Below are 25139 nucleotides of genomic sequence, written 5' to 3'. Positions count from 1 at the left end.
TTCATGTAAGTCTCTCCAGGCCTTTCTGAAATCATCCTGTTGGTCATTTCTTACAGAACAATAATATTCCATAATATTCATATACCACAATTTATTCAGCCATTCTCCAACTGATGGGCATCCACTCAGTTTCCAGTTTCTAGCCACTACAAAGAGGGCTGAAATGTGGCCATTTTTTAGGGGCTACAGGATGCCTTCATAAAACAGTGCTACTACTTTATGTAGAAGATGTATTTTGTATTATAGAAGATGTCATCCATCAAAAGAGACTGTGCTTCGAGGGTTAGTCTGGAATTGCTGCTCTCAATCTTGGAGGACCCTGTTACTCCTTCTCTCTGCCCTCTTTGAAAGTGCATATATACAAGTAGACTTGTCCTGATATCCTCTTTTTTTCCTTCAAACCTAGCCTAATATCTTTAATGCTAGGAGGGAGAATTGAGTGTAATGGAGAGAGTTAGTTATTTCAGATCAACAATCATTATTCAACAATGCATTTTTATCAGGGATAGTCAGCCAAGGACTTAATGACAGGATTTTACAACATTACAGTGGAGTTGTAATTAATAACTTCATTGTATTGAATTGAAATACAGGCATATTCAACATAACATTACCCTGACCAACTCATTTCATAATAAACATTTGTTTAAGTGCCCTCTGTGTTTGAGAAACAGTGATGGGTATTAGAAATAGATGTGACACAGATCAAATGCACTGAACCATTGGAAGAAGGAGCGCTCACTTTTAGATACTGGAAATGGAAGAAAACCTTGCTGATGAAGGGGGAGCCTGAATTGGGCTCCCAGAGGAAAGGATATGGATTGGGGTTGAGGAAGTTCATTCCAAGCATGAAGAATAAAATGGACAAAAACAAAGGCATAGAGACCAGTCATTGGAATATAGTATACTGAAAGAATTATACTAGTATAAGAGATGGCTGAGAAAATGGGTTTCATATAGATTATAGATGGCCTTTAATTCCAGGATTAGCAGGTTTTTTTTTTTATTATTAAAGTTCATTTTTCAGTCACATCAGACAGACTCTTTGTGACCCTGTTTTAGGGTATTCTTGGCAAAGACAGTAGAGTCGTTTGCCGTTTCCTTCTCCAGCTCATTCAACTCAAAGAATTGAAGCTGGGGATCATCCAGAGAGTAATGAAGAATGAAGAGGGTAGATGAGGAAACTGAGGCAAGCAGGGTTTAAGTGACTTGTCCAGGGAAGATGTCTCACCCTCTAGGCCGAACACATTATGTTACCTAGCTGCTTCTCTTTGGTTTTAGGGAATCATTTAAGATTTTTTTTTTTTAGAACATTAACCCAGAGCCAGTTGTATTAAAACTGTTCCCATCCTCCTAAAACTCTGTGATCTGAGTCTTCACTCTATTTGTTTCTTTTTCCTTCCCTCCCTCCCTCCCTCTTTCTTTCCTTCCCTTCCTTTTTCCCTTCTTCCCTCCCTTCCTCCCTTCCTCCCTCCTTCCCTCCCTTTCTCCTCCCTCTCTCTTTCTTTCTTCCTTCCTTCTTTCCTTTCTCCCTTCCTTCTTTCCTCCCTGTCTCCCTTCCCTCTCCTCCTTGCTTCCCTCCCTCCCCCTCTCTTCCTTCCTTCTTTCCTTCCTCCCTTCCTTCTGTCCTCCCTGTCTCCCTTCCCTCACCTTCTCACTCCTTCTCTCCCTCCTTCCCTCCCTCCCTGGAATGATAGATTGAGAGAACAGAAGATTCCTCTAGTCTCCCTTAAGGAAAACATAGCCTACCTCAGACTGGCTTATCTTCTCTGTTTCTGCTCACTGTTTACCTAACACATCTTCTGCACTTTTTCACCTCCTGGCCTTTGTTCTCATCCTCCTTATACTTTGTCTATATTCTGGCCTCAGGCTGTTTATTGACAGGCAGCCCTACCTCTAAGGCTCACTTCTAATGCTACATCCTTCTTGAAATCTTCCCTGATTCCTTCCCTCCTCCCCTCTGGAAATGAGCTCTCTTCTGAAGAACCATAACATTCTGTTACCTCTCTTATGTAATTATCACACTGTTTGTATTATGGGTTGCTATAACATGATCTTCAAAGAATTGAAGCTAGAGATCACTCAGAGGGTAATGAAGCATGAGGTGGATATGAGCAGACTACAACCTATTTCAAATGAGGAATTATGCCAGAGAAGGCCATCCAGAGGATATTATAAGAAACATGTATGACTGGGAGAAAGATATGAGTTGGTTATTGGCTGGAGTAAGGCAACCTGTATACAACATTGATATAAATTCAGTGTCAGGAGAATGAGAAGAAACCCCTAGGAAGTGGATGTCCTGTGGCAAGGATGCAAACAAAAGTGTCTTTAGTTAAGTTGTAGATGAATTGTAGTTTGGGTAGACAGGATTAGTGAACTTACCATTGGAGGGAATGCCCACATCTTAGATTTATTGGGCATATTTATATTTATATGTGTGTGTGTGTATAGATAGATAGATATAGATATATAGATATTTCCCCCACCCAAACCATGAACTCTTTGAGGGCAGGAATCTAATTCACCTTTGTCTTCACCTTACAGAGTACCACTGAACCATATGCCTAGTAGTTAATTTTAAATATTTACTTTTTTTTCCTGAGGCAGTTGGAGTTATTAAGTGACTTGCCCAAGGTCACATAACCAGGAAATATTGTCTGAGGATGAATTTGAACTCAGATCCTCCTGTCTTCAGGGCTGGTGTTTTATCCACTGCACCAAGTAGTTGCCCCTAAATATTTCTTAAATTCAAATTAATTCTCATGACGTTGTCCTGAGATTTGGAGAGGGAAGGGAGGTTGAAGAGGCTAAGGCTGACTTTGGCTAGAAAATTGAGGAGAAAAGAGGCAGGAGGTAAGCTGAGACTTTACCCAGATTGAATCTGATTGCTTTGTTCAAAGAAACTGGAGACATATGACTATTATGTCATAAATAAATATGATAAATAAAATGATTATTAATCAGAGGGACCTGGCCTAATGAGAAATTGACAACGATACCCTGCTGTAATAGAATAGTCTAGGGTTTGAGGGATGGGGTACCTTCAAGCTCAGGGAAAGGGGGAATAGGTTCATTATTCATTACTTAGAGAATTATTTAATGGATACTATCCCTAATATTTCTATCTCTAACATAGAGATGAATAAACTGAGTCCCAAAGAGAGAAATGGACCCCTCATATAGACAGACCTCACATAGACCCCTCACATGAGACAGAATTTGGGATTTGGTCCTATGTCACCCAAATTCTCTGTCTTAAAACCATACCACCTCCTGAGTTTAGAGGAATAGTTCTTCATGGAAGAGTAAATCTAGCATAAAGATTCAGAGAAGGCTAGATTTTCTTTTCCTTTCCTGAGGGCACCACTGAGTGTACATGTGTATCACAGTCAGTGTTTGAAGGGTTGTTATATAGTTGAGCCTGATATGTTCTGTGGAAATGAGGCCTTGGCTTAGCTTAATCCCTCTGAAGCTGAGTTGGCCCTGGGCCTCACAAGGGCTATGTGATCTGTTCAGGCTGAGTCAGCTACCCAGGGGACTCAGGCATCCTGACACCCATTTCTCACTATGCTGTGGGTCACTGCTATATAGTTTTCCCCTCAAAAACTGACAGTGAGAAAGAAATATCTGTAGTGAAGCTTTGATTTTGTGAAGTTCTTCCTTATATTGAAATAACATCTGCTTCCATAGAACATCCAACTATTGGTCCAAGGTTTGTCCTGTGAGACCAAGTAGATTAGGGAAACACCACCAATTGGGATCTCTTTATATCTTTTCACATAAAGCTAATAACTCCACAAGACATCAAGAAATAATAAAAGAGCCCAAAGATATTTTAAGATGATCATCCTATACCTAAGTTTCTTCTTCTCCAGGCTAATTATCCCCAGTTTAGAGACTTGATCTTGGTCTTTCATATCAGAAGACCTGAACTTAGCTTTGTCACTGTTTATTGTGTGACCCTACACAAGTGCCTTCACTCTTTGTGTGTTTTTTCCAGTTATAAGAGAGCAATGATTAATGCTCCTCTAGTGAGGAGCAGGAAGTCTCCTAGTAATTGGTGTCCTGTGAGAAGTTTACCTCTTCTTCCCACTTGTCAGCTCCCTTCAATCATTGGTCCCAGTTTTTGTTATCCATCCCAAAGGTATTGACTCAAGGCAATCAATCTGTCCCTGACCCTAATTTGGTCATGGTAGCATTTTTTTTTCAGGATTCAGTCACTTTAGCCATCTCCCTGATAGCCTCTGCCAAGACAGCAGGACTAGGGGATTGATCATAAGACTTCAAGATTGTCTACCATCCCCTTCTTCCTTAGGGCCTTCTGCTAAAGGAATTTGAAAGTCTCAAGCCTCTAAATTTTCCATCCTGTATACCCCTCATCTTGGTATTGGAGTCTCTGGCTGAGAGAAGCCTATCTGACCTAGCTGATGCCAAGCAAGATTTTTCTTTGCTTCCTTCGAGTTTGACCAGGGAAAAGTGATCAGAGGAACAACATGGGCCTGCCATAGGTTGACATCACTGTTGAGAGCTTGGAAACACTCTTTAAATTAAGGGCAAGGTATCTTTTTCCATGCCTCTTTGCTCAGGAGGAGGGCAACCTAAACCCTCCTGATACTGAATACCTCTTGTATTTACAAAGCAGGATATTTAACTCTTCCCTCCCCCTCACTTTAGCTCCATGGTGATTATCATGGTGAGACTACTCAATGTGCCATATTAACTCGGACTCCAGTAATCTGCTGTAAAACAGCTGCTGCTGTTCCCCTAGAATCTGGGATCTACCACGTATTTTCCTTTGGGACTTGTTGCTAGAGTTCACTCAGCCCAGGCTAGTAGTCCACAGGCTGAAAATGTCCCTGAGGCACCATGATGCAGTAGAAATAGTCCTGTTTGGGTGTCAAGGGACTTGACTTACTGTGTGTAAGCCTGAGAAATTCATTTCTCCTTGAGCCTCAGTTTCCTCGAGGTAAAATAAAGATCATTCTGCTCTGTTAAACAATTTCAACACTTTTCTTAAACATGTGAAAAAGGCATAGTGCTGGATTATGGAGATAACTATGGCACAGACTCTATTCCCAGAGACCCAGTGATCTATTATGGGAGAATGGGGGTGGAAATGAGATGTATCCGAATAAATATGGTTTGAAAAAATTGTTACACATTGCGATAATTTACTAGAGATAGTTCAGGGCAAAATGCTAGGAGAAATTTGAGAGAGTGACCATTTTCCGTTGAAATGTGAAGTCTTAGGAGGTCCAGTTTGGCTTGAAGAAAAGGAGATTTTTCAATTGATATTGCTGGGTAGGAAGTCTATTTAGGTATGGAGAAATGTTATCTGCAAAAACATGAACTCACCAGGCAAGATATAAGAATGGGAGGTAAAGGATAGTTCAGTTTGAGTGGAATGTAGAATATGTAAAGGAAAATAACAAAAAGATACCACTTGAACAATTGATAGGAGCCAGATTGTAGAAAAATTGAAATGCCAGGATAAGGGATTTAAACTATTTGATAAAGTACTATGTTTCTGTCATGTGTAAATTGGGGCAGCAAAATGATACAGCTAATATCCAGCTTAAAATGCTGGACCTAGAGACAGGCAGACCTGAGTTTAGTTCTAGTTCTGTGACCCCAAGCATTTGACCTCAGTCTGCCTCAGTTTCCTCAGCACCTATCACCAAGGGTTGTTGTAAAGATCATACATGAGGTAATATTTGTAGAAAGTACTTAGCACAGTGTCTGGCACATAGTAGGTACTTTCAAAAATGCTTATTTCCTTTTCCCTTTCCCTTATAAATTACTATTAGTAATAGTAGTACTTTAATTTAGATAGTACTTTCTAGTTTTACAACAACAATAATTATAGTAGCTGACATTTGTATAGTACTTTAATATTTGCAAAATACTTTATGTTATTTCAGTTGACAGAAACCTTGTGAAATAGATATTGCAAGTTGTATTAACTCAATTTTTCAAATAAAGGAACTGAGGCCCAAAGAGATTAAATTAAATTAAATCTTGTGGCTCCCAGGGCCACACTACCGGTGCATGTCAGAGGCAGGGTTTGAATGCGAGTCTCTTTCCTACAAGTCCACCAGCCTGCCTAACAGTCTTATGAGATGAATAGGGAAAGATTTATCTCCATTTTACAAATGAAGCAAATTGAGGCCTAGAGTGGTCAAGTGACTTACCAAAATCATAACACTATGAGATGATGGAACTGGGACTCCATTCGAGCTTGCTACAGTTTTGAGACCACCCAGTGGCCTTTCTGCTACATTGCTCTCAGAATAAAACCACACACAGAAAAATAACTGATGGGTAGGGATAGCATTTTCTCACTGATGGCGCAGTGTCAGTGACTCGTGCCAGCCGTGCTCAGGATAGATGGTGGGCACCTCCCTTTATCCATCCTTCTCAGCCCAGGACCTGAAGCTCTGTGTGTCTGCATATATTTGGGGAGGGCAGCATGTTGAAGGGGAGGATTGGGAGTATTGTTTGAAGCAGGGAAGGAGCAGTCCTCCACAGACTGCCCCGCTTTAAATGATCATTCTTCCTCCCCCCCAGACCTGATATATTCGTATGAGTACTTTGTCCAGAGCCCCCAGAAGCTGGCCTTCTACAGCTGGTATGGCAACACCAAGCTCTACCACTTCCGGGTGCCTTCTGACACAATGCTGCTCCGTTGGCTGCTACAGGCATTCAAGGGCCCAGGCTCTGAGTGCACAGATGTGGAGATCACCGTGTATGTGACAGCTTCGTGCTCTTTCAGTAAACTTCCACTTCTGCCCCTCATGGCTCCCCTCCCCCTCCTACTGCACCCTTGCCTTTCAGCCAGCTTTGCCCCTCCCTGGCATATTTCCCACTCCTCTCAGCTTCCTGAGGGAGGCCCCGGCCTGCATTTTATCTGGCTCCCTCATGCAGCCTTGGCCTGGACTATCCAAGACCTTGAGCTCAACTCTAACCATTTGCTCCCATCAGTCCTTGCTGCTGGGGGAGGGGGAGCATGGTCTTGATGCCTGCCTGTTCTTTCTGCCTCTAGCCACTTCCGTTATGGTGCTCCTCCGGTCATCAACCCTCTGGGCACTAAGTTCCCAGCCAACACCACAGTCCGGCCCTCATTTTCTATAAAGTTAATTCACAACAACACTATCATCAATGTCTCCAACCCTGCGCCTGGCGACTGGTTCATCGCAGCCCATTTGCCCCGCTCACCCCAGAAAATAGAAGTAAAGGTAAGAATGAGGATGTCTTTTCCCTTCCCTACCCTCCCAGGTCCCTCCAACATGAGAGTCTCTCCCTGATGTTGCCAACTCTTTCCCTTGGAGGTCCCACACATAGAGTGCAATGACTTCTCCTCTCTCCTTTAGGAGTTTCCCAATAACATGGTGACTTCTCCCCATGAAGACCCCCCCACCAAGCCATTTCTGAAATACATACCCAGCGTTATCCACCCTCCCTTTCTCATCTCTCCCTAGGGCGTGGCCTCCCCCTGTACCTACATCTTCCAACCAGACATGCTGGTGCTCCGACTGACTGATGTTACCATTCTAGAGCCCAACATATCCCTCTCGCAGACCCTCTCTGGCTCCCAATTGAGACATTTCAAGTGAGTTGGGGGTCAGAGTCCTCAAGTCTAGGGCCCTGCACTCAAGAGTAATGGCCATCAGATCTGGTTGAATGTAGAATTTTAGAGGCACATCTATTGATGTCACAGTTCTCTGTCCCCTTCCCCACCCCAAAAAATGCATTATCTTATTTGATCCTCATAATATCCAGTTCAGTTCAGAAACATTTATTAAATACCTGTTATGTGCAAGGCACTGTGATATATGCTGAGGATGCAAAGTCTAACAGTCTCTGTCCCCTGGGAGCTTACATTCTACTGGAAGGATACAACATGTACAGATAAGTAAATACAAAGTATATAAAAGTTAGGTACAAAGTAATTTCCTTTAGAAAGGATGCTAACAAAGTCGGGAGTAAGGAGGTGTTGGGAAGGCATCAATCAGGAAAAATGTTCTATGGGAGGTGGCCCCCAAATTGACTTTGAAAGAGATTCTGAGAATTCTGAGAAACAGGGATAAGGAGGTTGGGAGGGCTGAGAAGCGTCGGACATTCTAGGTGTGGAGGTGGGAGGATAGGTGTCTTGGATGGATAGAACAGCTAGCGGATCAGTTTGCCAAGAATAAAGACTGTGTGAAGGAGAATAATAGGAAACAAGCTTGGAAAAGTTCCCAGGAAATAGCAGAGGCAAAACTGAAGCCTAAAGGGGGGAGCCTAAAGTTGGTAAGTAATGCATTAGGATAAGAGGGCTCCCAATTCTCAGTCCCAGACTCAGATACAAGTGGCAAAAGGGTTGGGGGAGAGACTGTGAATAATGAGGCAGAGAATGGTGAGTTGGGTGGTGGAAGGGACCATGGAGACTGGTGAAGGCCTGGGCTTGGGCTTCCCCAGCAACTACATGGGAAGGACTATCACCAAACAGTCCCTTTGGCTTACAGGGTCTTCATCCCAAAGTACACCTTAGACCTCCAACTGGAGCTGAGGAGCTGTGTGTCTAATGGGAGCCAGGTCTGTCCAGTACACCTCGTTGTTGGGCCCAACACCCTGCCCCAGTCCTTTCAGAAGGTCTTCAGCTGTACAGACCAGCAGGAGCCCTGCCGCCTGCTCCTATCTGCACCCCCCTGGGACACGTGGCTCCAGGTGACAGCTGAGGGCAGGGCAGAACCCAACGTCAGCGTGACCTTCGATGCTGTTGCCTCCTTCACAGGTTGGCCAGCCCCTGACTTATCACCATCCTCACACTACATCCTGACTCTACAATAAATTTTTGAGGCTTGGGAAGGAGATGCTGCTACCCTGTAGTTCTTTATTCAAAACATTCCCTCCCTTCCCACCACCTTGGGATTGGTTGGCAAGGGTCATAGTTATTCCTACATCCCTTTTACAACAACTGTTCAACTGTCGCTATTGACTAAATCACATGTAAAAATCAATGCTAGCCATACTTTTCCATACTACCATAGTACAGTTTGCAAATCCCTCCTGAGATTTGCTTCTTGAGATAGCCTATTTTCTTCCCCTGGCTTTTTCTTAGGATGATTTGACCCATATTCCCCAAGCTCCCTTCCTTTCCATGACTGAAAGTAACCCTCACCTTCTCCTTCTCGACTCACAGAAGCTACTGAGCCTTTCTTTCCCCAAAATATCCCCCTTTCCTGCTTGTGCAAGTGATGCCCTACTAGGCTGAATGACCTGCTTTCCTTATTTAGGCTGCCAAAGGTCTCTCCCCTTCCCTCATTGTATTCCCCTTCAAACCTCTTCTTTCCTAGGTCTGCAACTTCCCTCCCTCCTAGCTGCTGACTTTCATTCCCTTTGTTCTCTGGACAGCGTGCCAGCCAGGGAGTCTGGGGCCCTTGGTCATCACCTATGCCAGCCTGAACCAGAGCCTCAATGCCTCATCGGCCTCCCTGTCCATGGGGCGAAGCCCTTGGCATCTTGGCAAGAGGACGGGTGTGGGCAGCAGCCCATTTTCCCCAGTCGGGGACTTCCGAAATGCCTCGGCCCTGAGCGGCTTCTGCCTCCTCAGTTACCCAGTGATTCGGGAGGAGCTGGATGTGTTTTCCGTGCGCTTCTGGCCTCTAAGCGGCTCTGGGATCACCGTGTGGTCCAGGCTGCCCACCCTGTTCCCAATCAATCTCAACACAGGCATGGACAGCGGCAGCACTTTCATCGTCAGCCTGAAGCTCAATACGGTGCCTGCCTAGGGTTGGGACTGCGGGGCAGGGAGTGGGGAGAGATTGTGATGTGACATGAGGAAGCTTTCAGAGATAATACATGTTGCCATGTATACATCGTCAGTCTAGCAGGGAGAGCATTTAAGTAGTCATTTACAAAATGCTTGTTATGTGTAGGACCTTATTCTGAGCAAGCAGTGAAAGAGATAAAAGAGATGAATGAGCATTGGTCCAGTTACAGAGAAATGCAGTACAAGGAAGAGTGTGTTAAGTGTAGAAGTATTATAAAACCAAAATGTTTTGAGTCCTGGGGGGGAAGGAGTATTACAGGAAGAGAAAGTTTCATGAAAAAAAGAATTTCAGCAGGACTTTTGAAGAATGAGTAGATGAGATTTCTATAGACAGAACCTAAGCAGGTGTGGAATTATGGGACAGGATTAGGATTCCAGGATGAGTAGCTTCCAGAGCAGAAACAAAGATTTGCTTTTAGGAGCAAGGTGAGTAGACCCAATCAGAGAAGTAGGGACCTGGAAAGGAATCACTAGGTATATCTGGGAAAGAAAGAAAAGGAAATAAGTTTCACAGAAAAATGGAACAAATCATAGGAAGGAATATGGAATATGATTGGAGAGATAAGGTGGTGCCCAATTAGAGAACCTTGGGTTGTATCCTCCAGGAAGTATGAAATCATTAAAGGTTTTTGGGTCAGGAAATGGTGTGATTCAACCTATGCGTCAGAAAGATTCATCTGACTGTATTCAGGGAGAGAAACGAGACTGAGAGACTGACTAGTTCTTTAAAACTGAGTTTCAGGCCTGCTTTTCCAAGGGTCTTCCAGTGAAGCCAGGAAGACAGAGCTAACACATGAAATAATTAGGAAACAATATAAAATGGACTATAATCAGGTATAATTTTTCACACAGTTGTAATCTATCTTATATTGTTTATAGTCTTTTATAGAAGAGTATGTATAGTCTGTCTTCTACAAAAACTACCAAAACAGTTCTTAAGTTCAGAAAGGAGAATCCTTTGGGAGTGGTCAAGGAAAGTTTTATTGAGAAAGAATTTAAACTGTGCTTTAGAGAGATGGGGAGAAGGCAGGGCCTTTAGCAATCATACTATGTCCAAACTTGTCATTTTAGAGATAACAGGAGGGGAGACAGGGATGGGGTTATACCTATTTCTGTAACTTCTGAGCTAGATTCTTGGTGAGGTAGGTCTAGAGGCCTAAGACTAACTATTGGAATCTGTTCCTTGCAGACTCTGGGTAGTAACGTTTCAGTGGTGGGTTGCTTGAGTGCCACCTCGCCTGTCCTCAGTCTCAATACCTCTCACAACTGCACTACAGGTACAGGAATTAAGTAGAAGCTCCTGTCCCTCGGGCCCCTTATTGGAGGGGGTGTTATGGGCCAGAAGAAGCACTCCTAAGGAAAGACCCCAGGGCAGCTAGATGGTACAGGGGATAGAGTGCCGGCCCTGAAGTCAAGAAGACCTGAGTTCAAATCTGGTCTCAGATACTTAACACCTCCTAGCTATGTGACCCTGGGCAAGTCACTTAACCTCGATTGCCTCAGCCAAAAAAAAAAAAAAGCAAAGATCCTTGTCCCTGGAATACCTATTGTGGGAGGACATAGGAAGAGTTACTTAATCTCTACTTTAGACCCCTCAACCCAACTTGAAAAGTAGGGGAAATGGGTAACAGTATATCAGGGGGAGGAAGTTTTGTAAATTTAGTTCTAGTTCTATCTATCTCTCTGAAAGCCTCACTAACCAACAGCAACACCTCTAATCCTTGTCCCCTTAGCCTTTTTCGAAGGATACTCTTTGTACCTGTCTGACTCTTCTCGTGAGGCCATGCTTTCTGTCCCCTATCCAGAGACGGGCAATTGGTATCTCTCCTTACAGCTCATCTGCCCCAAGAACCTGAGGTGAGTTTCTTGTGAATAAGAATGGAACAAATTGGATTGTCCCTGAGGTTTCCTAAGGGCCAAATTTTATAGCACGGGCTCTTCCTTTCTGTTGGTTGGGGGCTTGTTCCCTGTTTGGTCTTTCTTGCCTTCTTTTAGTCACCAGCAGGAATATGATTGTTAGAGGATGTAATGATAATAATGCCAAAAGTTTCCATTTTTTTAGCTCTTTACAATCTACAAAGCACTTTATTTTTTAACAATTCTGTGAGGTAGGTCATATAAATATTACTGTCCCCATTTAACAGGTAAGGAAATGGAGGCTCAGAAAGATTAAGTATCTTGCTCAAGAAACAGCTAATAAATATCAGAGCCTAGACTCAAGCCCAAGACAATTGACCCCCATTCCAGTGCTCTTTTTATTGCATTATATGCCATCTAAATTTTACATAAAATAGGGGCTTTCTTACTCCTTTGCAGAAGACCTAGGAGGATAATATGAGGAAGGGCAGCCTCTATGGCTAGAACACAAAAGGAGGGGGAAGATATGGAAGGCAAAACTGAGCCAGCACAAGGCACAGAATAGAAAAGGCATGGGATCCAATTGCTAACTAGCTGCTAGTTTCTAAAGAGCTATGTTTACTTGTGGTCCCTCTGTCCTCTACAGTGAGTGTCAGCAGGTTCGAGCCAGTGTGGAGACTTCCTTGTCTCTGTCTCCCTGCTTCAATGACTGTGGCCCTTATGGCCAGTGTAGACTACTCCGAAGACATGGATACCTTTATGCCAGCTGTACCTGCAAAGCCGGTGAGTAATATTTGACCTTTTCCTGGGAGGGGAGACCCTAGATTGGGATTGTTTCTCTAACTCACATCCAAGAAGGATCCTGAGATGTAAGACCAACAGTCATAGTCTTCCTAGGACCTTGGGGTCCCAGCCATCTATCCTCAAGACAGTATGAAGTAGGATGGAAAAACCAGAATACTAGCCTATGAGATCACTAAATGAGAAGTCTAGCAGTTTTAGGGGTATGGCCAAGTGAAGAGAGGAAGCTTCTTTAGAAGAAAGGCTTGATTAAGGGAAATGTTTGAACCTTTCCCTGCTTCTTCAATGCCCCCTTCATTTTTTTGTTTTTATGTCCTCTCAGTATCTTGTTATGCCTTTCATTTCTAGAGCTGCTAGATTTTCTACCTTAATACCTAAACCCTACCCATGTAGGCTAGAAGGGAATTCATTCTAAAGAGAGAGAAATGTGGGCTTGAAGCTCCATTTTGATACCCCCCACTCCAGGTCTTTCCTTCTCCCTAGAATGAGATTTCCTGATTTGAATTCCATTTTTCTTCCAGACTTTCCTATTTCTATTGAGACTACCAGCATTTTTTTTAGTCATTCATATTTATAGTCTTGAAGTCATCCATGATTCTTCTCACTCCCTTTCCCTACATCCTGTCAGTTGCCATGTCCTATTTTTTAATATAAACTTTTATTTATATTTTTGACATTCACATCCTGCACATTTTAAAAAATTTGTTTTTCATTTCTCAATATATTCTTCCTCCTTCCCATCCCAGAGAGTTTTTGTTACAATAAGAAAGAAAAAAAAAGCCAATATTTTAAAAGCAACATTCTACATTGTGGTTTCTACATATCTCCAAACAAAGGAAGGTACAGAATATTATCATATTTCTTCTTTGGGGCCAGGCTTAGTCGTCATATTTTCACAGCACTTGGTTTCGGGTTTTTGTTGTTTTTTTCTATATCAATTGTTATAGCTATTTTATAGGTGGTTTTTCTAGTTGACAAATTCTCCTACTATATCTTTTGTGCTCATTCCCTCTCTCCATTCACATAGGCTCTACCCTAGCTCATCACCTCTCCCCAAAACCATTGTGGTAACTTCCTCCTTGATTCACAGTCAATTCCCCCATTCAAATCTACTTCCAACAAAACTTCCAAATTGATATTCCTAAACTATAGACTTCACCATGTTGTTCTCTGACTTCATCAGTACTTGCCATTAGGATAAAATACAAAATCCTCAGTCAGGCCCTCCACAATAATGATTCTCACCTACTTTTATTTTCTTCTTTCCTTGTTCCTTCCTCCCTCCCTCCTCCCTTTCTTCCTCCCTCCCTCTCTTCCTTCCTCCCTTCCTCCCTTCCTTTCTTCCTTCCTCCCTTGCTTCCTTCCTTCCTCCCTCCCTTCCTTCCTCCCTCCCTTCCTTCCTTGCTTCCTTCCTTCTTTCCTTCTTTCTTTCCCTCTCTCCCTCCCTCCTTCCTTCCTTCCTTCTTTCCTTCATAGTTGAGGTTAAGTGACTTGCCCAGGGTCACACCGCTAGGAAGTATTAAGTGTCTGAGGCCACATTTGAACTCAAGGCCTCTTGACTAAAAGGCTGGTGCTTTATCCACTATACCAATTAGCTGCCCCTCACCTACCTTTCTTTCTTTTTTTTTTTCTTTCTTTTTTTTTTTTTTTATTTAATAGCCTTTTATTTACAGGATATATACATGGGTAACTTTACAGCATTAACAATTGCCAAACCTCTTGTTCCAATTTTTCACCTCTTACCCCCCTCCACCCCCTCCCCTAAATGGCAGGATGACCAGTAGATGTTAAATATATTAAAATATAACTTAGATACACAATAAGTATACATGACCAAAACATTATTTTGCTGTACAAAAGAATCAGACTCTGAATTATTGTACAATTAGCTTGTGAAGGAAATCAAAATGCAGGTGTGCATAAATATAGGGATTAGAGATTCAATGTAATGGTTTTAGTTATCTCCCAGAGTTCTTTTTCTGGGTATAGCTAGTTCAGTTCATTACTGCTCCATTAGAAATGATTTGGTTGATCTAGTTTGCTGAGGGATGGCTGATCCATCAGAACTGGTCATCATCTAGTATTATTGTTAGTATATAATGATCTCCCTGGTCCTGCTCATTTCACTCAGCATCAGTTAGGTAGTAAGTCTCTCCAGGCCTTTCTGAAATCATCCTGTTGGTCATTTCTTACAGAACAGTAATATTCCATAATTTTCATATACCACAATTTATTCAGCCATTCTCCAACTGATGGACATCCATTCAGTTTCAGTTTCTAGCCACTACAAAAGGGGCTGCCACAAACATTGTCACATACAGGTCCCTTTCCCTTCTTTATAATCTCTTTGGGATATAATCCCAGTAGTAACACTGCTGGATCAAAGGGTATCACAGTTTGATAACTTTTGAGCATAGTTCCAAACTACTCTCCAAAATGGTTGGATTCGTTCACAACTCCACCAACAATGAATCAATGTCCCAGTTTTCCCACATCCCCTCCAACAATCATCATTATTTTTTCCTGTCATCTTAGCCAATCTGACAGGCCTCACCTACCTTTCTTGAAGTAATTACAAAATCCTCAGTCTGGCCCTCCACAATAATGACTCTCACCTACCTTTCTTGAAGTAATATTTCATATTACTTATTTTTCTAATCAAACTGATCTACTCACTGTTCTCTCTGTGTAATGTGCTACTTAGTTACTTGGCCTAGCTAAGCAAAAATCTTGAAATTTCAGTGGAAGAAATTGGAGAGAGGTATAAGCTGCTTCCCTCTTGCAAGAGGCAGTACTCAAGTGACTGCCTGAGTGTTTTTTTCTTGAGGCAGCAACAGAGACATTTATTAGAGATCACACTGCCCCCTTCCCTCCATGTAAAGATGCTTTTTGTTTGTTTGTTTTGTTTTTGTGAAAATATCCTTTTCTTATCAACTGAGACAAAATAATATTTTATACAAACAAATCACCTAGTTCACTTTGGACATAGAGACATTACAAAGGAGGAAAGGTCTTAGAGAGAGAGGGATAGAGCAGGTTCCTCATCATGTAAACATGTTAATAAAGAAAAAAAACAAGCCTGCAAGTTTAACCTAGGCATGCATTGCAGGAGGTTGAGGGACAATGGTACTGTAAAGGACATTTCCTGTGTCTTCTCATTTAGCACTCTGGGAGAATCTCTTACCAACAGCCTAAGGTGCTGTGTACTGAAATTTGCTCTCACTGCAATGTGAATTCAGGTCTGTCAGAGCCTTTTTCCTCAGAGTGAAGCTGAGATCTCTAGGGAGCAAGCAGCATCTGGGAAAATACTGACCTATGTCATATCAAGCTTCAGTCTCTAGGCTGCTGAGTCACCCTTGCTGATTGGAAGTGAAGTGGAAAGTGACTTAGCCAGTTCAGACTTCCTTGTTTTCCTGGTGATGCAAGAGGGAGGGCTAGTCATGGACTAATTCCCTTAATACTGAATTTCCGAAGAAAACATTTTGCAAGGTCCCTTTTTTAGAGCAGAACTAGGCAGCTGTCTGGCAATTGATCCCTAGGTTTGGATTGCAGATGGGAAAACTGATGACTGGGAAGATATATAGGATATGGCTTTGAGGATTATTGTTTGACTTGACCTTTACCCTCTATGCAGTATCCTGCTGGTCCAACAGTATGACTAAAGGTCCCTTCCCTAATTGCTAGTAGTTGGTATTATTGTTGGTATTATATTGCTATAAGTTGGTATTACTATCTCTGTAATGACTCCATTTACAACTTTATAAAATCTCTTGTTTGACCTTGAGTAGTTTCTTCCCTAGAGGTTCATGTAACAATCTAGTTTTTAAATTTGTAAATTAGCAGCTACTAGCACAATTGGGTAATGTTTAATTGGATCTCTTTGGTGCCTGGAGTTATCCTGACCCCAAAACTTAATGAAAGGAGATTAAGAAAAGGACAATTCTGACAGGACCTTCCTCCCAAAGGAAACAGGGCCTAAATGCTAAATAGGAATGGGGACTGATTAGTTTGGAAGCTGTACTGACTTCTGCCACAGAATGTTAGTATTTAAAAAGTACTTCAAAGATCATCTAGTCCAATATATATCTTAATGGGAATTTTTTTCTGTAGTATGTCTGACAAGTGGTCATTTGTCTCCATGTGAAAGCCTCCAGTGGAGGGATATTTTCTCTTTCCTGAGGCCATCTATTCCATTTTATGACAGCTATAATTGTCAGGGTTTCTTTATACTAGACTGAAAAGTGCCTCTGCCACTTTGATGCTTTGCTCCTGGATCTGCCCTCTAGTCACCAAAAACAACACTAATCTCTCTGTCACATTTTTATATCCCTATTTTGTTGCTTCTTCAATCTCATTAGCCCTAATTCCTTTTTTAAAATAGTATTTTATTTTTCTAAATACATGGATAGTTTTCAATATGCATTTCTGTAAAACTTTGTGTTCCACATTTTCTCCTTATCTTCCCCCTCCTCAAGACAGCATTTTTCCCTTCAACTTTATTTTTAAATACCCTTATTTTTATTGATGTCTTTTATCTTTATATAACCTTTATTTCCAAACATGTCCTTCCTCTTTTCCTTTTTAGCTAGCCATCCCTTGTTACAAATATTTAAAAAAAAAGTTTAACAAAAGTAATCAACATATTGACCATGACTTATAGCACATACTGCAGAAAAAGAAGAGAAGATGCATTTGTTGAACTCTTTTTCCAGGGTCAGTTTTGGTCATCATTAGGTATCAGGTAAGGTTTTTTTATTTTGGTCATCATAAAGTATTAGTTCAAGTTTTTCCCTTTCTGTTTTGTAGTGTTTGTATTTATTTTTGTATTGTTCTATTTATTTTACTTTGCATTCATTCATAAAAATCTTCCCTTTGTCTTTAAAAAAAAAATTTTATTCAAATGCTTGACTTAGGCAGAGAACTCCAGCAATTGTCAAGTGAATAAAATTCCTCCATCTCTACTGTAACATACCTATGTGGCAAATTTGTGGTCTCTTTCCTAAATTATTCTTCTGTTTTCCTTCTCTAAGTCTTCATTGAATATTCCCATAAAAAAAATATTCCTTCTCTTTCTCTCTCCATTGATCTTCACCCAGCTGCTCACTACTATGATTTCCCCCACTGATTCTTTGGTTTCCTCACACAAGTATAATTTCATAACATAGGTTACTACTTATCCTTTTATTTCTTCTGTTCCTTTTAGTGAGATATACCTTTTTTAACAGCCATTTGTATGCCATTTGAGTGTATGCCATCTTATCAAATCTCAGTACTACTCCTATGAGATTGGATTTTTCTCCTTATGTTAGGATTTTTACCTCACCTAGTTTCTTACTTATACTTTGTGCATTTATATATTAACAGCTAAACCCACAGGTTTTATTGCCGGTTTTCTTCTTGAATATTGTCTTCTGTGAATTACTGAGCTTCTTATTTGATATTCTTCCTAAGCTGTTCTTATGACCTTTGGTATCTGACTTGTCAGATCTATGAGGGCAGTTTCCTCCTCTTCCCTTTTTAGTTTAAAGCCCTCTTGATCAGATTTGTGAAACCCTAAGCAAACATTTCTTAGTAACATCCCCATGTTCTGTAACTTGTCAATTCTGTACACCCTAAATTGTTTGCTTTTGTTTTTTTTTCCTTTTAGTTGCTAGAAAAGACTTTAAAAAAAAAGCTGATCTCTGACTAAAGTGAACTTTTAGGGAAGAAAGGAAAAACTGGACTAGCAATTTATTGGAAGAATTGTCATGAAAATCAAATGAAAACCTATATATCTAAAGCACTTTGTAAATATTACATAAATATTAGTAATCATCATCCTTCTTATTATATAATGAGAAGGGCTCACTCTCCTAACAGCACTCGGGAACAGGCTTAATTAATTTAATAATTTAACAATAATTTATTAAGTGATTCCATTTATTTACAAATAGTATCAATTCCCCAACCATGAAGGGGCTTATAAATTAATAGATTGGTGAGGAAATATTGGGTAGGATTTAGCCCAGGGAGCAAGTTTTAAGTGCTAGCCTCCCTCTTGTTGTGGGATATCTCTTATCCTTCTCATTCCCTTCCTAATTTCCAGCAGTTACTGAATGAGTCTCCCTTCCATCCCTGCAGGCTGGCAGGGCTGGAGCTGTACTGATGACTCCAAGGCCCAAACAGTGGCGCAGCAGAACCTGGCCACCCTGCTGCTCACCCTCAGCAACCTCATGTTCCTGCTCCCTGTCACTGTCGCTGTCTGCCGCCACTACCTGGTTGAAGCGTCTGTCTACAGCTACACCATGTTTTTCTCGACGGTACTTCTTTTCATTTCCCATTCATTTTCACCATGCCCATCATATATTTTTTCTTTCCTCCCATCCAGTCTTTCCCACTCCATAGAAAGGGCTTGCTTGGGAGTTCTTTTAAAGGCAGTTTGTCAGGTATGAGCATCTCTTTAAGGAATTAGCATTTCAGAGAAAGCCCCTCTGGAAGGGTATCTCAGGATGAGGGGCCTTCCCAGAAGTTAGCAGTAGTATTTTATCAATTCACGCAATAGCATTGACTAAGCGTATGGTGTGTGCAAAGTACTCAGTAAGTCCTGAGAGGATAAATATAAACTTGGCCTTCCTAGAGTTTATATATGATTGAGTATCCACATGTGACTATATAATGCAGAGTAGAATAGGGTTGACATAGGAGAGGCAGGAAGAAAAAGTACGTTGGGTGTCTTGAGGAAGGAGATATAATTGCTTATGCATGGAGAACAGAAGAGATTTCATATATGTGGTGGTAATGGTGTTTGGGGAGTGCAGGGGGAGAATTTCAACAGATGGTGCCTGGACAGAGATATAGGAACCAACAAGTACAGGAGAGAATTATAAGTCAGCAAAGAGTTTAGTTTGACTAGAGTGAAAGGGGAGTCATATGAGATAAAGCTAGAATTCAAGCTAATAGATCCAGGGTTAAAAGGGACCTCAGATGTCACCTAGTAGATCTCATCCCCTCGTTTACAGATGAGCATATTGAGGCTCAAACAGGTCAAGTGAGTTGCCCAGAGTCCCACTGGTATCCAAGGTAGGATCTGAATACAGTTCCTTTCTCTCCAAATTCAGTATTCATTTTGTTGTATCATTCTGCTTCTTGAGTTATCAGATTATTGAGAGTTTCAAGTGCTGGGCTAAGGATTTTGTATTTTATCCCATACTCAATAAGGAACACTGTTGTAACAGAGAAAGACTAAAAGGAAGGAGACTAGTTAGGAGGTTGATTAAGCAGGTGAGAAATTTTGAGGGTCTGGCTTAGCATGGTAACAATAGAAGTACAAAAGAGAAAACAAAAATAATCCGTGGCTTTAATGACTGGAGATGGGAAACATGAGAAAGAATGAGTTAGAAATGATTCTGAGGCTTCCTGGGCAGAGGAGCAGAGAGTCTGGAGGTGAGTGGCTGGAGTCTGACCTCTGATTTCCCCTTTCCTTCCCTCTGAAGTTCTATCATGCCTGTGACCAGCCTGGAGTGGCAGTGCTGTGCATCATGGACTATGACACGCTCCAGTACTGTGACTTCCTGGGCTCTGTGGTGTCCATCTGGGTTACAATCCTCTGCATGTCTCGAGTAAAGACTTTTGTGAAATATGTAAGTGTTGTTGAAATCAGGGGATGATTCACTTCCTTCTAGGAATCCCTCGGATCTGTTTGGAAGAATGGGAAAGAGCAAGAAACAGTACCTAGAAAGCACACTCTGCATTGTTCCCTGTGAGGAGTTGGGGGAAACTCAGCATTTGGACCCTGTCGCAAGATATCGTGCTCGTATGAGATTTTGAAATGGCAAACATGCACAGGGAAGCATAAAGGGACAATGAAATTGGGATCACTCTTTTTGAGAAAACTACAGGAAGAACAGTCACTCTGGTGGCATTTAACTCATTTCCTGATTCTAAGCATTCCACAGCAAAGGGAAATAGTACTTGTTAGGTGAGGTTGGGATCTGCTTAAGAGCACCTTCTTTCCCTGAGCTTCCCTCTCTGCTAATCTCCACCCTACTTGCCCTGCCTCCCCAGCTTCCTTTCTGTGAGATGGTCTTAGATGAGATCCAGAAAACACGCTAGTCAAAACAAACAAGTGAGGAGGGAGAAGAGCTCCTTTGCTTTGCTTTTCTTATCAGCTGCATCCAAGGCCAGCTGAGAGGAAACTTCCCTCTCCTGTCCTGAGTTTTCCCATGGGTGTGTGTATGGAGCAAGATTGCCACTTTCTCTGGTCCCAGCTCCAGAGGAGAGAGGACATTCTGTGGCCAGAGCTTTTCTTGTATTTACCTTCCTTGTAGGATGCCCTGGCAAAGACTTGGGGCCAGGAAAGTGCTTAAGGGCCACTGGCATTTCCTCATCTAACATGATAAACTAACGTTGGGAGCAAGGAAACAAATCAATTTGGGCTTAATATAGTGGAAAGACCTTTGGATTTATGGTCAGAAGACCCAGATTCAAATTCTTGCTCAATCATTTAGCAGCCTTATCAGTTTGGACAAGTCCCTTTACCTCCTTGGGTCTCAGAGATACCTTTCTTTCCTATTTACTGAGTTGTTGGGAAAATCCAATGAGAGAATGTGTCTAGACTCCTGGACCACTTGATAGATGGGAAACAAATTGTCACATCCCTTCCCTAGTATCTACTCCAGGAAAAACATGAAATTTACACCAAAATAATGATCACGAAATCCAGTGAGAAACTACAGTGACTTCCCTCACCCCAGTCCTCCACAAAATAACAGTTATAAGGTCATAGGAAATACAGAGAGAGCTGTCAGCACTGGCACCCATCAAAGAAGCCAGTAGTCAGAGACAGCAAAGAAAGGTTCCCCGGGACAAAGAGCTTGGAAGCTGGGGTTCAGCATCAGACTGTTTTGGCATAGCACTGATCTGCATCAACTAGGAATCTAGGGGCCCAGAGTAAGACCAAGCAGTGCCAACTATTCCTTACCCAGAAATACAGCAGGGGGCAAAGCTGGTTTGGTACAAACAGGAATCCTTTCCTCCAGCAAATGGGAAACCTCACTATCTTCTGAGCATTCTACTTGTGGACAGCTCTAATTGTCAAAAGGTTTTTCCTTATGTAGAGTTGAAATATAGATTATAGATGTGGAAACAACCTTGAAAGATTCTTTAATACAATCACTTCATTTTAGCAATGAAGAAATAGAATGAGAGGAAGGCCATATCTGCTCAACACTACAGAATCTGAGTGCTGGGGCAAGCCTGAGGAGGCTGCTTCACAGGGTAGAACTGACGCCTAATGGTCTATTGGTATTTCTTCTATAGGTGCTCTTTATCCTGGGGACCCTGATCATTGCAATGTCCCTGCAACTGGACCGGAGGGGCATCTGGAACATGATGGGCCCTTGCCTCTTCGCCCTCATTATCATGATCAGCATGTGGGTAAGGATCCCATAGAGTGAGTTGGAGAGTAGGATGGAATCCTGTAATGAAACCCAGGCCTTTGTAATTCCACATTTTTATTGAGACCTTAAATTGAGCTACTCAGTCTGGCTGAAGGTATCTTGTCTTGTATTTTTTCTTCTTTGATTCCATGGATCTCACCAAATAGGGTAGCTTGGAGAGTCACCATATTTATTCTTTGCCCCCCACAAATCTCCATTATTACCTTGAAACGGTCTACTTTTGCCTTCATTCTGCTCAAACTCAAGTTTAAGAAAAGTCAGTACTTTGAAGGTATGGTCCTTAAAGCATTAGATCTGGAATCAGGACTACCTGAGTTCAAATTTAGCTTCAGGTACATAACACTAGCTTTGTAACCCTGGACAAGTCATTTAACCTCTGTTTGCCTCACTTTTCTCATCTGTAAAATGGGGACAATAGCACCTACTTCCCTGGAGGTTGTGAGAATCAAATGAGATAGTTGAAAATCACTTAGCAGAGTGACAGCACAAAGTAGCCACTATATAAATGTTAGCTACTTATATTATTATATACTGAATTAAGTGTAGTCAAACTTAATGTTGGTGAAATCTACAAACATTCATATGGTATTGGAAATCAGTGCTATGAAGTCATAAAAAGCAAGAGTCTAGAACTAGGATTCTCATTCTAGTTCCTAACTCAGATTGGTTTCTAAATATAGACCTGGTGTTATTTGTATGTAGCTCATAGATGAATGGATGGCAGGATGTCCAGATAGAAAAATAAAAAGATCACACACTTGCTCTCTCTTTATGGTTTACAAAGTGCTTTACTTACAGCAATTTTACATGGGTGGTAGAAGGTAATACTTCCCCATTTTACAGATGAGAAAACAGATACTTTCTGGGGAATAAGTTTATCCTTGTTGAAGGTCTCTGCACAGAAGCACTACTGCTGCTCAGACTTGAATGAGGCTTCCTTTCCCCTGCATTACATTGTTAGCACAGGTCCTGGCTTTGTCTGTCATACTTTGAGATCATTATGGGCCTGTGGTTTAATAATTTGTTTGGCTGCCACGTTCTGAGAAATAACTGGCAAGCCAAGGCAAGGCAAGAAGCATTTAAATGCTTTAACAAGAATTTACATAAAATGGTGCCTATTTATTTACAAATCAGTTTTCCTGGAGGTGCTACTTGCCACAAGAAGAGTAAGGGGTTACCCCATAAATAATCCTGATCAAAAATATATCTTTGCTTTTTTAGCCCTTGCAAAGACCAGTTAACTTAAATAGATCCAATATCTAAATGCAGAGAAGCTTTAAATGAGTTACTTTTTACAGAAGACTAATTTCCTCTGGTCAGAATTCCCCAATTTCAGAGTTAAGAAACATCTTTCAAAGTCTGAAGCCTAGCACAGTATTGGACAATATACGTTCCTTGATGACCAATTGAATGACTGGCTAATCTAATAAAAGCCAGGAGAATAGGATATTAGGGGATAGGATAGGATGCTCTGGAGTCTGGGCAGAAGTCACTGATACACCATGACTGCTTCCAGGGTGAGCCCCCTGACTGGTATTTCATCGGCCCTGAGACAGGGAGGGAGTAGCTGTTCAAAAAAGATAGGAGCAGCTTTGTGCCTACCTTACTTAGTTCAGTTCTAGAGTGAAGACAGATGAGGTAGAATGAAAACAACATTGGATTTGGGATTGATTCAAACTCCTAATCTACCCTGCCCTAAGCTAGCTATGAGTTAGCGAGTTGCTCCACATCTGAAGGTCAGTTTCCTCTTTGAAGTGGGAATGATAATCATGTTACCTATCTCATGGGTTCAGTGAAAAGCACTTTATAAACTATAATATTAATATATGATGATACTACTGTAATTCCCCCAATACAAGTCTTCCCCCCCCCCCCCAAGAATGATAACAACTGCTCCCAGTTATCTTCTTGTCTTTCTTTTAAGATAGAAGAAAATCCATGGTCTCTGACTCCCTACTCTGGCATTTGGTCCCCAGTGGTTAGGGTAACATTTCATGACTGGGAAGTATGGATGGGGATTAGGTCCCTGTCCCTCAAGTCCTAAGGCAGGGGGTCTCCATTCCCCCTCTTCTTGCCCATCTATATGGCCTCATATTGTACTTTATAAAGTTGTTTGCCATCTGAATGCTTAATAAATGCTTCTTGCCTTACCTTGGTTTGCCAGTTGTTTCTTAGAACATGGCAGCCAAACAAATCACTAATCCTCATTTGACAGAAATGAGCTCAAAGAGACTAAGTCAAAATTATAAAACAGGTTAGTCACTAGGATCCAGATCCTTCCCCTAAAGCAACAGGGCCCTGAATTTTTGGTCATTAATAGATGAACATGTGTATCTCTTCTTATATGATTTAGGTATACAGATGTATTCATCGACATCACTGTTATCCCACATCATGGAAGCGATGGGCCTTCTACCTCCTCCCTGGAATCTCTCTGGCATTTGTGGCCATTGCTATTTACACCTTCATGGGGACCAATGACAACTACTTTTACACACACAGCATCTGGCATGTGCTGATGGCCAGCAGTGTGGCTTTCCTTCTACCCCCTCGTGAAAAGAACATAGAACCCTGGGCCTGGTCACAGAAGCTCACCTGCCGCTACCAGCTCTGCAAGAACACCCAGGAGGAACTCTATGCAGTGACATGAAGTTACTGGGCCAGTGGCCCAACTATCCTTCTGCAGCTTGGACTGCCACTGACAGGCTGATTCTGCCTGCCTTCCAACTCACCTCGCAGCTCCCATTTTTCCTCCCCCTCTAAGAAAAAAGGGGATATGCTTCCTATTTGATTTCTGTCTAAATAAAATTTGTCCTGAGCATAGTTTTTTCTATTTCTGCCAAGGGAAGAAATATTCTTTTTCCCCCCACCTCCAAGTCTAGTTACTGAATCCCAGTTCTCCCTCTGCTTGAGGAGTCTGGAGGATCTAAGCCTGGGAATCTGTCATCATTACAGTTAGATGACAGTCTATCTGGGATCAGAGCCTGTGGCCCTCCTGCCTGATCAAGAGTAAACTTTTGGTTTGATGGGAGATTCAGAGATTCAGAGAAACACCATGAAGACCCCCAGCTTCCTAAGCTGTTGAACTGTAGTAAAGGATAAAACATAGCTCACAATTTCAGGCACTTGACAGATTTGAGGGCAGGTCTGGAGAGAAAGGACAGAGGAGGGTAGAGGGGAAGATCAAGATGAGTCAGAGCTGCTTCTGCCCTGAAAAACAGAATCTAGAC

At 41.8% G+C, this 25139-nt stretch overlaps 1 protein-coding gene across 2 annotated transcripts in view; it reads left to right on the top strand.

Moving 5' to 3' along the window:
* Positions 1 to 24732, top strand: part of PGAP6 (post-glycosylphosphatidylinositol attachment to proteins 6) — a 30451-nt gene extending 5719 nt beyond the window's left edge. For both annotated transcript variants that reach the window (XM_031945701.1, XM_031945702.1), the window contains exons 2-13: positions 6571 to 6748; positions 7046 to 7238; positions 7482 to 7612; positions 8508 to 8776; positions 9397 to 9761; positions 11004 to 11091; positions 11548 to 11671; positions 12318 to 12454; positions 18593 to 18771; positions 19945 to 20091; positions 21770 to 21886; positions 24263 to 24732. In XM_031945701.1, coding sequence (XP_031801561.1) covers positions 6571 to 6748; positions 7046 to 7238; positions 7482 to 7612; positions 8508 to 8776; positions 9397 to 9761; positions 11004 to 11091; positions 11548 to 11671; positions 12318 to 12454; positions 18593 to 18771; positions 19945 to 20091; positions 21770 to 21886; positions 24263 to 24559 — 2225 coding nt within the window. In that variant the 3' untranslated portion in view covers positions 24560 to 24732. The remainder of the gene's footprint in view (positions 1 to 6570; positions 6749 to 7045; positions 7239 to 7481; positions 7613 to 8507; positions 8777 to 9396; positions 9762 to 11003; positions 11092 to 11547; positions 11672 to 12317; positions 12455 to 18592; positions 18772 to 19944; positions 20092 to 21769; positions 21887 to 24262) is intronic.
* The last annotated feature ends 407 nt before the right edge of the window (positions 24733 to 25139 follow it).

This window comes from Sarcophilus harrisii, chromosome 1 (genome assembly GCF_902635505.1).
Source record: "Sarcophilus harrisii chromosome 1, mSarHar1.11, whole genome shotgun sequence".
Classification (NCBI taxonomy): domain Eukaryota; kingdom Metazoa; phylum Chordata; class Mammalia; order Dasyuromorphia; family Dasyuridae; genus Sarcophilus; species Sarcophilus harrisii.
This window is presented reverse-complemented; position numbering and strand designations above follow the sequence as displayed.